We start from the raw sequence: 13,521 nt of genomic DNA on the forward strand, positions 1-13,521 counted from the left end.
AATTTTATGCATTTGACATAGAAGGATTTTCAAAATAACGTAGAAACTATTGATTCTTTAAAATATAGAATACCTAATTAATTGTTATCAAATTCAAAATTTAAAAAGAAAATAATTTTATCTAAATTAACTAATTTGTCCTAAAATTATTACATGGCATTTTATGCATTTGACACTTGGCAAAATGTCACCGCATTTGACATCGAAGGATTTTCAAAATAACGTAGAAACTACTGTTTCTTTAAAATATAGAATACCTAATTAATTGTTTTCAAATTCAAAATTTAAAAAAGAAGCTAATTTTACCTAAATTAACTAATTTGTCCTAAAATTGCTACATGTCATTTTATGCATTTGACACTTGGCAAAATGTCACCGCGGACTTTCTTCTTTTTAAGTAGAACCTACTGATTCTTTAAAATATAGAATACCTAATTAATTGTTTTCAAATTCAAAATTTTAAAAAAAAACTAATTTTACCAAAAATAACTAATTTCTCCTAAAATTGCTACATGGCATTTTATGCATTTGATACTTGGCAAAATGTCACCGCATTTGACATCGAAGGATTTTCAAAATAACGTAGAAGCTACTGATTCTTTAAAATATAGAATACCTAACTAATTGTTTTCAAATTCAAAATTTAAAAAAGAAACTAATTTTACCTAAATTAATTAATTTATCCTAAAATTGCTACATGACATTTTATGCATTCGACACTTGGAAAAATGTCACCGCAGACTTTCTTCCTTTTAAGTGAACTAGTCTTGGGATAGCTTTGCGCGTGTACCTTAAATCAATGAGTATAAAATTTTAAAATTATATAAATATTTATTAAATAATGTGTTTGAGTTATAAAATAGAATTTAAAAAATATAAGCTCTTACAAATGACGAATATTAATCCTATTTGGTCAACAAAAATAATTTCGATAGCTTAGTGATCTATTATTTATTCTTCTTTTATTTTAACTTCGGATGGAAATAATTGTCTAGGTAATATGTATTCTAGACAGGGCAACTAAAGAAAATAAAAAAAATTCTATCGCTAAAAGGCAAATATTCATTATTGAGTATAATTTAGCTATGGGTTAGTGATAGATTATCAAAAAAATACCCTGTTATCTATGAGACGAATTTCAAAGTTAATTCCTATATATTTTTTAAAGTCAAATTCTGTAATAAAATTTTTTTAACAAAAAAATGTCCTTTTCATCTAGTTGACAGAAATAAGCATTACCATAAATTAATGTATTGCCTTGGAAATAAAGTGTTTTAATTAGTATTTTCTTATATGTATTCTAGGTAAATTTTTCTAAAGTCCTAAATGTAAAGAATTCTTGCTTAATTCAAATAAGGAAACATTTAAAAATAATAAATCTGATTTAATTCAAACATCAAAATATTAGCTAGGAGAATAATCAAATAACTATTTTGTCTAGTGTGAACTCTATTTAAATCTGTTTGATTTTGAAAAATAAAAATAACACTTTTATATTTGTTTAATATATTTGTATAAATATTTGATTTTAACACACGATATGTGTATTACCAGTTGAGTCATATTACAAGGGGTTTAAAATAATTTTACTTACCAAAATTACTATTCCAAAAATTGAAGGAGTTCGTGTGTATTTTTGTCCACGGTTAAAGAGAATAGTAAGTGACTGAATAGGAATATTTAAAGGAGTTTATATAAGGGTGAAAATCATTTACCCTCCCCAACTTTGTGTTAAAAATCAAACTCCCCCACAACTTTGAACAATAATCATTCTCCCCCCTTTATCTTACACAATACCTTTTTTGCCCTTGAATTTTCAATTTCCTCCTCAATTCAATACTTTTTTATTATATGATATATTTCTTATGGTTTTAGCTATAACTTAAATTATGTAATACCTATTATAAATTGTAATTAGAGTTCATTAAAATTATAAGTAGAATAAGTAATTAGAGTCAATTAAAATTACCTTATCTTTATGATTGTTATTTTAATGTAATGCATATTAAATATATATTTAAGTTATATTTTCTTAGCGGCGGAGCTAGAAATTCATATAAGAAGATTGAAAAATACTCTTTTTTTTTTAAATTTCGGATTGAACTTGTGAGCTAAGATAACTTGGGGTGTTCTTCAATCCTCTTATATGAAAAATTCGGATTGAACTTGTGAGCTAAGAGAATAGAATTCATTAATTTCTTAGCTCACAAGTTCAATCCGGGTTTTTCATATAAGAAGATTGAAAAACACCCCAAGTTATCTTAGCTTACAAGTTCAATCCGAAATATAAAAAAAAATTGGGGTATTTTTCAATCCTCTTATATGAATTTCTAGCTCCGTCGCTAAGAAAATATAACTTAAATATATATTTAATATGCATTACATTAAAATAACAATCATAAAGATAAGGTAATTTTAATTGACTCTAATTACTTATTCTACTTATAATTTTAATGAACTCTAATTACAATTTATAATAGGTATTACATAATTTAAGTTATAGCTAAAACCATAAAAATATATCATATAATAAAAAAAATATTGAATTGAGGAGGAAATTGAAAATTCAAGGGCAAAAAAGGTATTGTGTAGGATAAAGGGGGGAGAACAATTATTGTTCAAAGTTGAGGGGGAGTTTGATTTTTAACACAAAGTTGAGGAGGGTAAATGATTTTCACCTGTTTATATAAGGAAAATATTTAATTCAAAACTTCTAACATAATTAAATAAGTAAAGAATTAATAATTAAAGTTTTAGTTATTTTAAAGTCTTAAATAATAAGAATTTAATTCAAATGACAGTTTTGTCTAATATAAAATTAATTTTTATGGAGTAAAAAAGGCCAATGAGATTTCTTATTTTTAATATAGTATACATACATATAGATATAAATATACATACATAACCAAGATCCTGTTAGGACCCGGTGGCACTAAACACTACTGCACAGCGGAATAAAATAAATGATCAACGAAACCAAAAATAAATGACACAATATTTAACGTGGTTCACCTAAAACGTTTAGGCTACGTCCACAAATCCGACACCAACTTCCACTAAAACATTTAGCAGGCATACAAAGAGAGACTTCCCCAATAATTTGGAGGTACAACAATTCCTAAGCTCTACCCAAAATAGTGGTGCACACAAAAGTGTTTCCCGAAAAATACCCGACTAGTATTTCTACTCACTATTTTGTCACTCCCCTGTTAGGAAACATTCCTAAAGGAACTACATCTCTCTCCCTCTCAAACTCTTTCTTCTTGAGTTTTGATATATTTTTTTTTGGTGTGTTATACAATGAAATGGAAGGGGGTATTTATAGTTTTGAGATAGGGACCAAAAGTGCAAATCTCACCTACCACTCATTGCATCATTGCTTATCTCACTAAGGAGAGTTGCATCATTGCTTATCTGTGCCCTACATCACCATAATTGTTGGAAAAACTAACAGATCCCACATAACTACAAACTCAACTCGTACAGATCTTGTTTTTATTGATCGCACCAGAATCAGCTGTCATTAATCGGAAGAGCGTTTCACATCCAATCTCAGGTTTACTTTCTGTGATAATTTCACTTTTTTACTTGTTTTTTTTTTGGCCATGTCTTGTTGAACTTATTGGTGAAAAAATTACATTTTTATGTGGGTGTGATTAAATTAGCTAAATTGAATTGGGTTTTCTGAAGTTGATGGTCTTAGAAGTATTGGTTGATTTATAGGAGATGTGGTGTATATTTACATAGAACATCGATATGTGAAAAAATCACTTAAATTTTAATAATTATTATGTTATGAACCCGTAATTTCAGAACTCCAAAAATTTAGTGTTAATAACTTTTAAGTCAGAACTGATCAAGTTTAAATTCTTTATCCGCCCCTTAAAGTGAGCGAATGGACCTAAACATTTCTGTCCATTATCATTTTTGTTGGAGCTTAAAATTATTTTCCGTCTGTTGAGCCAGCTGACAAAGATGCAACCTAGAGTTGCTCCATTGGTGACTTGTAAAATTTGATTGAAGTCAATGTATTACTGTCATGTAGTTTAATTTTGGGAAGATAATATGGGAACAAGGTATAAATGTGTACAGTATATATGTGCCACTTATAACTGTAGTGATCAGTAATGGTGACTTATCCTTCCTCTTCAGTTTGTGTATTTTGCCAATTGTAAGTCCAACTAGAAGTTGTTTTGTTGTTTTATTGAAGTATGTAGAACTAAGTGTATTCTCATAAAAATATACAATTTCCATTGTCGCAACAGTATTGAGCCCGGGCACTCTTATGTTCCAACGTTCGAACTTTAGAGATCGTCTCTTTCACCGGAAATGTTCCAAAATTGCCTAAGTATAGATGCCTTATTGCACTCCCCCAACTTCTTAGTGCCTGTCTTCCCTTTGTCTAGATAACTGGATTTCCCTGAAGCTCAAAACCTGTCTGAAGGATCCTCATATTTTGTTTTCCAAATTTCCTTTTACCCTTTTAAAACATTGCTTCTAAGTCTCAATAGTCCCTAAGACTTTGGTCTGGTGGTAAGAGCGGAGTATGTGATGTGTGAGTTAGGCGCAAGTTACAGGTTAGAACCTTCACCTTACTGACGTGGTTCTTATTTCCTACGAATCCTTGTTTTAAGCTGCTATCTACAGAAAGTGCTCCAGCATTAAGTCCTTGAATTGGTTGAACATGTTCCAGATGCCATTCAGTTGGAATTGCCAATATCTGAATTCACTCAATAGCTGCCATGATTAAATGACAGTCCTGGTTGTCTAATCTGCTTCAATTGTAGTTAATTAGTGAAGATTTCTAATCCAACTGGATACAAGCTTAATCTTCTGGAACCACCTAGTGTTTCGGTTTCCTCTTGCGGCTGTAATTGTATATGAAGAACCTCCAGTGAAATGAATATTTTTGGGGTGTATATGTCAGTCCATTTGGTCACAGTGTTTCCTTGAATCCTTAAAAGGTTTTACATGTATCGTGGCCTATAACTCTCTTGTTCTTTCAGATTTTTTTCCTTGCTCCCTTTGTCAAGACCCTTTCCTATGCCTCATGAAACATATGCTGCAGTATACTCTCACCAAGAGTCAGAGGATCGCATTGATGTCTTTGCCGTCTACATTTTTTAGCTTATTTGCTTTAGATTATACAGTGAAAGTTTATTTGATCGACTTGCTCAAAGTTTTAGTTGTCAGGCTGTTAATAACACTTTCCGAGTTCTCTGATATTGTGTGGATAAGATTATAACATATGTCTGTAACTTGTCAAAAGAAGATTATAACATATGCCAGAGGGTGTTCTTTAAATCTTTTGTTGGTCATGCTAGATTCTTTTTTTCTTTTCTTTTTTGATGATCTAGAAAACCGTATGAGGCCAATCCTTAAGACCAACCGCAGCCTTTGAAACTTGAGGATAATGGTCCCATTCCTCTATCCTTCTCCACTTAAATATCATACTTAGCTCGCATGGAACAAGGTCCCTCAACCTTTGGCACTTGAAATAAGCCCTGGGGGCTGGTCATACTGGATTCTCTTGGTGATCTTCTCTCTTTGAAATAACATTCTCAGTTTAGTAATAGACCTTGACATCTCTTGAAATACGTTCATGTTGCAACGTGCTGAATTTCCTCTAGCCTTTTATCTGTGGACCAATTTTACTTCTTCAAGAATGACCAAGAATACAAATTATTTATAGATACGAAGAAAGAATATATGACAATTGAATTGAAGGCAGAAGCTGTAGAGACAAGTGGAATTTGTTGAAAAATTATTTGTGAACAGACCATTGTGGCCAAATATTTTGGAAACACTGTGTGATAATCAGATTTACACTCCATAAACGTCACACACACACACATAAGAAAATTTACCTTAAAAGTCTAAAGCAAGATAACTCCATTAATGTCATATAGTCAGCACTCTGACCCTAAAGTATTTGATATTTTTCATCATTCTGAATTTTTGCAATCAACTTTCTTCTGGTGATTACTTGCGGTTTATCTTATTTTCTATTTGTGTGAATTTTCTACCTTTTTTGGTTGGTAATGCTATCAGTCATTTAAGACAGATCTTCAATCAGCTATTCTCAATGCTTAAATATTTTGAGTCTACTATATGAATCATCTTTATCAATCCCACTCCATTTAGCCCATATTATTCCAATACTCATTCAAGATAGATGTTCGAAAAAATTAAACTGCCAGCTCTATCTCCTGAGTTCAGCATTTTATAGTAGTTATCTGAGCTTATACTGCTCTTTTCTCTTCTGCTTGTGGTTTCCTTGCCAATAGCAATGGTTGATGGTGCGATCATAATAGTATAAGATATAGGTACAGTTTACTTCTTCTGAAGATATCTCATCCAGCATTATCTTGGGGTTGGCTAGAGGGGCTCATCGAGTTGTGGGGCTAGGATGGGATTCTTTTGAGGTTAAAGGGCGATATAGATAACTTTTAAGTCCATTTGATACTTATGAATTGATACCAAAAATCTCATTTTAGTATAAGAAGGTTATATTATACACTTTGAGAGAAACTTAAAGGCTTTACTCTAGTCCAAAAGCTGAAGATATCAAGAGTATATTTTACCAATTAAGAGGAGTTAGTGATGCGAAATGAAATTGGATGGTGTAAAATGTATTATTCTATAAGATTCGAAAAAGCTTGATATTGCAAAATAAAGAGATTTTGTAGCTCGGTATCTTCTTTTGATTTCGTATATGCAATGTGAATTTTAGTGTCTGCAATGTGTTTACCTAGCTTGAAAATTACTCAATAGACAGCGGTGTCTAGTTACTTGAACTAGTGTGTTCTTGATACCTAATGTAATTGGCGATTGGCGAAAGGTGATTAAAATATTACGTGGCTCCAAACCCTAAGCAAGATTGCATTATTTGTTCTGTTTTCCCTTTTTCATCTCTAACTTGTTGTATTAACTATTAAGATGATTATGATTTAGGATCCCTGAGTGCTGACTGCCATTCAATAATTGTTCACAGATGCTGTGGAATAAAGTTGTATGATAAAATGGAAGCTAGCATCAGTGGGAGCTCTTCTCCAACCCATCCAAAATGGAGAAAAGTTGTTTATGGTGGGATGCAACCTGGCTTTGGTGACAATCACACGGATGAGTCCTTCTTGGAGGAAATGATCATGAATGCTAATGTTGTCAAAAGAGACTTATTGAAAGTGGTGCTCGACGCAGTTTCAATCTCACAATATCTTTGCATTGTTGCCCTTGTGGTTTTAGTTTGGACCTACACCCTCAGAAATACCTTGAATGAAAAATATCTCTTACTCTTGAATGTCAGCCTTCTTGGTTCGGGTTTCTTTATTCTGCTCTTAACTGCGGACATGATACCCTTTAATCTCCTCCTCAATTATCTCCTAAAATATACCTTTTTCATAACTGCCTTATATATGTTGTCTCCTATCTACCATACACTTACAAGGTCCATAAGCTCGAATTCCATATGGGCGCTAACAGCTTCCCTTCTCATACTCCATCTCTTTCTGCACAATTACTCAGGGTCCACCGTAAAGGCTCCTGGAGCTTTAGAAAATCCAACCCTGACAAGCAATATATCTCTGAATGCGTCAATCGTGGCTTCACTTTTGATTTCTTCTCGCCTTCCATCGAGGCTTCATGTCTTTGCTATTGTGCTATTCTCCTTGCAAGTTTTCCTTTTTGCTCCTTTAGTCACATATTGTGTCAAGAAGCGTTCTTTTAAGCTGCATATTTGCTTTTCCCTTCAGTTACTGGTTCTAACACTAATTTTCGCTTACCAGTTGCATAAGTTGCTTTTCATTTTGCTTTTGGGCATTTTTGTCTTCGTCAATTTGGTTTGTCCTTACTGGCTGATAAGGATTCAAGAGTACAAGTTTGAGATTAATGGCCCCTGGGATGAGGCTAAGCTCTGTTTTAACATTACAGAATAAAAGGGCAGCCTGGTGCACTAAGCTCCCGCTATGCGCGGGGTCCGGGGAAGGGCTGGACCACAAGAGTCTATTGTACGCAGCTTTACCCTGCATTTCTGCCAGAGGCTGTTTTAACATTGCTGTATGAAGAGGTTATATTTTTAGGCATCTCCTTTGTATTCAAATCTCCTGGATTACTGCGTACAGGAGATTTAACTAGTCATGTAGCTATTTGGGGGTGTTCATTGGTCGGTTTGGCATGATTTAAAATATTTTGTTTCAATGTTTTTGATTTTTGGTTTTAAAAATAATATACCAATACCATATCAAAATAAATTTGGTATGGTTCCATCTTTTACTTTTCGAGTTTGGTTTATGTGGTTCAGTACCTTACGAGTTCGACTTTGCTTTACTAAAGGTGGAACAGTTATATTGGAAGTCCTGGACAAGGCTGGTTCAACCCTAAGAGCACTAAAGTAAAGTTGAACTCGTAAGGTAAATATTCAATTTGAAATGGATGGAGTATCAAACTATATTCACTTTATGAAGTTTGATCGTAAGTTTTATGCACAGACAGTATAAATAATTTTTACACTATCAAGTGATCTTTACATGTTGTAGGCTTATAGCGTATAACTTGTCTTATTTTTGAGATACAAATTTAATTTTAATGGAAAGTTACCTATAAATATTTTTGAATGACTTGATAATATAAAGTTTCTTCATAAAGCCGATGTATTTATATAGGTGAAACTCATTCTCTATCCATTCAAAAATTGTCATGCCCCAAAACGGGAGAGAGATAAACCTAGCAAATCAGCTCTCTCTACCAAAAGAACTTTTAGAAAATACCATAAACTCATATTGAACATATACAAATAGTGGCTAGAGAATAATTATATAACTATATTAAAACTTTTGAAGGATGACCAGTTTAACGATTATCTCTAAGTCCATACCTTTATGATACACACAGTAGTGGAGTTGGAACTTTTATTAAGGAATGTTAAAAGTTTAAAAATTAAATATAGAAAAGTCAAGAGAATTCAATACATAATATATACATAAAACATAATGTATATCTATGTATCGCAAAGGTTGACTTGACAATTAAAAATCTTTGATCTTTATTGAGAGAAAAAAGATCTACTAGCATGGATCACTTTTTAAACTTTTATGTGAAAAATTACTTTCTAAATTCTAAGTAAAGAAGGGAGGGGAATACTCAAATAATTACTGCGTTTTTACACCTCCACAAACAAATATTGAAGGACCAGATAAGTTGTCCCTATTCTCTCTTTTGGCCTTACGTATATCCTTAATAGTAGTAGATTAGATCTTCAAATTATTCGTTTTTTTCCATGAAAAGAGAAAAAAAAAAAGCAACAAAAAGATCTTCCAATTATTTAAAGAGATAATAGTTGTTGTATACTTATATTATAGCTTAAGATACCTAAATATTCATCTTATTGACCTAGGATACAACTTTCCAAAATTTTAATGCACTTTATTCTTTTTTCTAATATTAATCTTAAGGTACGCGCTTTGCGCGTGTACTTTATATCATGAATAAAAATTATATAAAGTAAAAAGTATGTATTGAGTCATAAAATAAAAATTAGAAAAATAATAAAAGTTCCTAAATACGATGAACATTGATATACATTAGCTAATTCTATAACCAAAGAAACATTACCTCACAAAAATTCTCAATCATCAAATGCTTTATTGAAATTCCGGTACATGAGTTTTGTAGTATTTGTTTATTAGCCCATACAGAATAAGCTATAATTCTTTTTTTAATAAAGTATATAATATTCTCTTTTATGTTTGGAAATTTTAGAATTGATAATAATTTTAATCCTTCTTGAAAAGATATTTTTCTTTTTTATTTAGCTTAGGCTTTTAGGAATTGAAGAAAATTTGATCCCTTCTTGAAAAAGTATTTTTCTCATTTATTTAAGACTGGAATTTTAGGAATTTGTTTTTTTTACGTTAAATTTTTTTGGAATATTTAGTTTTCCCTTTCAACATGCAGATCAATTATTTTACTTTACATTTGATATTGGACTATTTGAACACCGTATATTTTGGTTTTTATTTAAATTAGGAATTGTTAAACACTGTGGGGCAATTTGAGAAAATTAACTACTTGTAGGTATTATATTCTCAAGCTATGTAATTTGGTAGTGGTGTGAGATGCAAGTGTTTGACAAAAAAAAGTGTTAAATTTTTTGTTAAACTAATTAATAGAGATATAGAAGGTAAATCTTAGCCGAGCATAATTAACTCTAGATTCAGGCATGCTGAGTATAAAAATCGAAGAGCAACAAGCTCGTATAGTATTTCTATAGATGATTATCATACATCAAATGTACATGACAAGCTTACATCTGTTACAAGTTTGCATCATTGTGAGCATGTGATTTTTGCCCTATATAAATTATTCCAACAAATTCAAAGCAAAATAATTTCTTTCAGTATCTGCAATTTTATTGGATTTCGTGGCATTTTCTGTTAATTATTTGCATTTGTCTGTGCACGTTTATGTTATTTAATTCATGAAAAATAAAAAAAATATGTTGCATCTGCATTTAAGATTTAATTTTATATTTTTAGATTAATTAGAAAATTAGTTTGTTTTATAAAAAATGAAAATCACAAAAGTAATTCGTTTTGCATTTTTACTTTTTAATTTTGAATTTTGTAATTTTTTTAAATTTAGGATTTAATTAATTATTGTAAATACCATGTTGAGTGATTAATCTAATTGGGTAGGTTAATTCAGTTTAAAAATTATTATTAATTAAGTTAGGATTTATTTTAATTTTGGAAAAAGAAAAGAATTTTGAAATTGAAAAAGAAAAAGAAAGAAGTGAAAGGAGATCCAGATCTGGGCTAAAACCCATTCAATTGTCCCTAGCCCAAACAAAATTACCCAATACCCGGCCCAAAGTCCTTTGTCTTACCCAGTCTAAATAGCCCATCACCCAGGCCGTTGAAACGACGTTGTAAGGTAGTGGAACGACGTCGTTTCGAGTTCAGTTTACCTTAACACATCTGGGCCCTTCATCTTGCTTCATCCGACGGTCCAGAACTAATTGGGTCACACCTATAAAAGTGTCCAAATGCCTTGCACCCCCCGGTCTTATCGTCCCAACACACCCCAGAAAATCCCTCGTTGCCTCCGCCCTAAACCGCCCGCCGGAAATCGTCTCCGCCGGCGGCATCGGTCCAATCGCTGTCAGATTAACACCAAAAATTCCCCTCCTCCTCCTATTTCCAAGTCTCCAAATCCCCACCGTCAAATCCTAACCCAGCCTCTCGAATCTTGAATCAAAAGGAATGACCAAAACCCTAACGCCTCCAATCAACCCCAAATTAACACCACATAGCCACCACGACCCCCTCATGCCAAATCCTCACTCCGTTTCCCTCGAACCTTGCCGGAGCTGCTCAAATCCTAAATCTAAGATCGACCCCTAAAGTTCAGAAATCATTTTTTTTATCGGACCTGGTACATGCATGGTCCTAAGGTACTGTTCTTCGAGTCTTGAAGTTCGGATTCAAACGATTGACCTTAGCTTTTTTAGGGCTTTTGTCTCCGATGGATTTTGAGTCTGAATCGGTAAGCTCCTTTCTTCTCTTGCCTTTTTTTTTTTGCTGTCTTGTTCTCTTCCTCCTTCCCCTTTTTTTAGCTTAGTCTAGTCCGGCTGAAACTTGATTAATCTTTCGAGTTTGAATTGGTCTTCTGTTCATTGTCCTTCTCTTCTTCGTGAAAGTTGTTCTCTGTTTCCTTAGTGGTGTTATCAGCCCGTTTAAAGGTCTAACTTCATATCTCGTTTAGTCACCTAGTTAAATTAGGGTTATTTTAATGACTTGGCTAATTTCTTTCTTATTTGCGTATAATAATCAGTTGACTAGTGTAAGTTTTAATTATCGAAATCTTTCAAGTGTTTGCCTTTTGTTTGTTGACTGATTTGATTTAGTTTGGGCTTTGAAGCCATTATAGACCTCACCCCAAAGGGGTTGATTTGGGTCATTGGGTCAGAATTTAGCCCAAATTTTGGTTTAAATATCGGGCCAGTCTGACCTAGTTGGTTTCCTAGAGTAAATTAACAGGGCATTCGGGGGCAGTTTAGGAAATGGGGGAAGGGGAATCTTTTGTAACAAGAAGGGGAAGATTCTAGGAAGCTGAGGTGGGGGCTGTTTTGGTAATTGGTTAATCATGTTAAGGGTAATTCAGCAAAAAGGGAAAATCAGGTAAGGATTAGTTAGCAAAAAGCAAAATTAAAAAGGACTGAATGGAAAAAAAATATTTCCTTGGGTCTGCCCTATTTGCTTACCTATAAAGGCATCTTTTCCTTGCCATTCAAGGCAGATTTCAGAGAGCTAAGAAACTCAGAAAAAGAGAACGGCTAAAATTTGAAGAAAAATCACTGTTCCATTGATACATTTCTGATTTTTTGAATTCCAACTTGCTTAAGGCAATCTTTGGTTCAGTGGGTGTATGAGATGACTTGAACTTGTTCTTTTTTTAAAGTCTGGGGTTGAGTTCTGGGTCAAGGTTACTATTTCATTGATTATTCTTGAGCTGATTTCACTGTTCTACTGCTGAATCTGGGACTCTGTTCTGTTGTTGCTGCCTACTGATCCTTACTCCTTCTTGCTTTCCCCTTATTCCCAGGTACATGATCTCTGAATTCTACCTCATGTAAGGTTTGACTTGAAGAGTGAAATGGAAAGCAAAGTTTAGAGCATATCATCAGTTATTTTGTGACTCAGTTGTATTGTTTTGTTATGTTTTTTTTCAGTAACTTGATGTGTACATCGTCTAGTTGAGATTCTGTTTTGGATAGTGAACTTTTACTATTGTAGCTAACTTGAGACTGCTACGAAAACTTGGAGAATAATTTGTTGTATTGAATCAGTAGTTAGAACCTATAGTCAATCATGCTAAATCCTATAATGTGGACTGCATTGGAGTCTTGTCTGCTATAATAAGTTCGTTTAAGTTGATACAACATATTAGTTGTGTTTGGATGGTGTTGTGTTCATGTAATCGTAGTTAAATGTGTTCTTAACTTTAGTGAGTATGAAGTCATATTTAAAGGGGAAGAATTGGTCCAGAGTATTCTAATAATAGAAGCAGGCGTCAGTTCATTTTGCTGCTGGTTGTGAGCATGCTTAGTTGGATTAGTTGTTTCAATTCAGAATGTTCAGTTAGTAGGCTAAAACTCAGAAGCATTAGTCTATTTTGGTGTTAATTATGAACATGTTTGAATTAGATTTGTTGTTTGCCAACTCATAATGATTAGTTGATAGTTAAAATTCAGAAATAAAGGGTTAGTTTCATTTCATGTTTCACCGAGTTGCTTAATTGAAGTGCAAGCAGTTAATTGTACATTGAGCATTTTTGCTGAGAATGGTTGGTCATCTCAGGCTTGAATAATTGAGATTCAGAAGTGGGAGGTCAATTCCATCTTATGTTTCATGTAGTATCTTGAATTATTTACAATCAATCCACTGTGCACAAAGGGCGAGTCTGAACTTGGGCCTAGCGATGGCCCAGTTAATGAGATCATGGCCATTAATTCAAATAATTCTG

General features: G+C 32.7%; 1 protein-coding gene across 1 annotated transcript; it reads left to right on the forward strand.

The window, feature by feature from the left end:
- Nucleotides 1-2,919: 2,919 nt before the first annotated feature.
- Nucleotides 2,920-8,271, forward strand: LOC107780757 (phosphatidylinositol N-acetylglucosaminyltransferase subunit C-like). Its single transcript, XM_016601338.2, has 2 exons — nt 2,920-3,556; nt 6,995-8,271. The coding sequence occupies exon 2, from the start codon at nt 7,023-7,025 to the stop codon at nt 7,932-7,934; it is 912 nt and encodes a 303-aa protein (XP_016456824.1). The 5' UTR covers nt 2,920-3,556; nt 6,995-7,022; the 3' UTR covers nt 7,935-8,271.
- The last annotated feature ends 5,250 nt before the right edge of the window (nt 8,272-13,521 follow it).

The sequence above is a fragment of the Nicotiana tabacum genome, chromosome 3, assembly GCF_000715075.1.
Source record: "Nicotiana tabacum cultivar K326 chromosome 3, ASM71507v2, whole genome shotgun sequence".
In the NCBI taxonomy this organism is placed as follows: Eukaryota; Viridiplantae; Streptophyta; class Magnoliopsida; order Solanales; family Solanaceae; genus Nicotiana; species Nicotiana tabacum.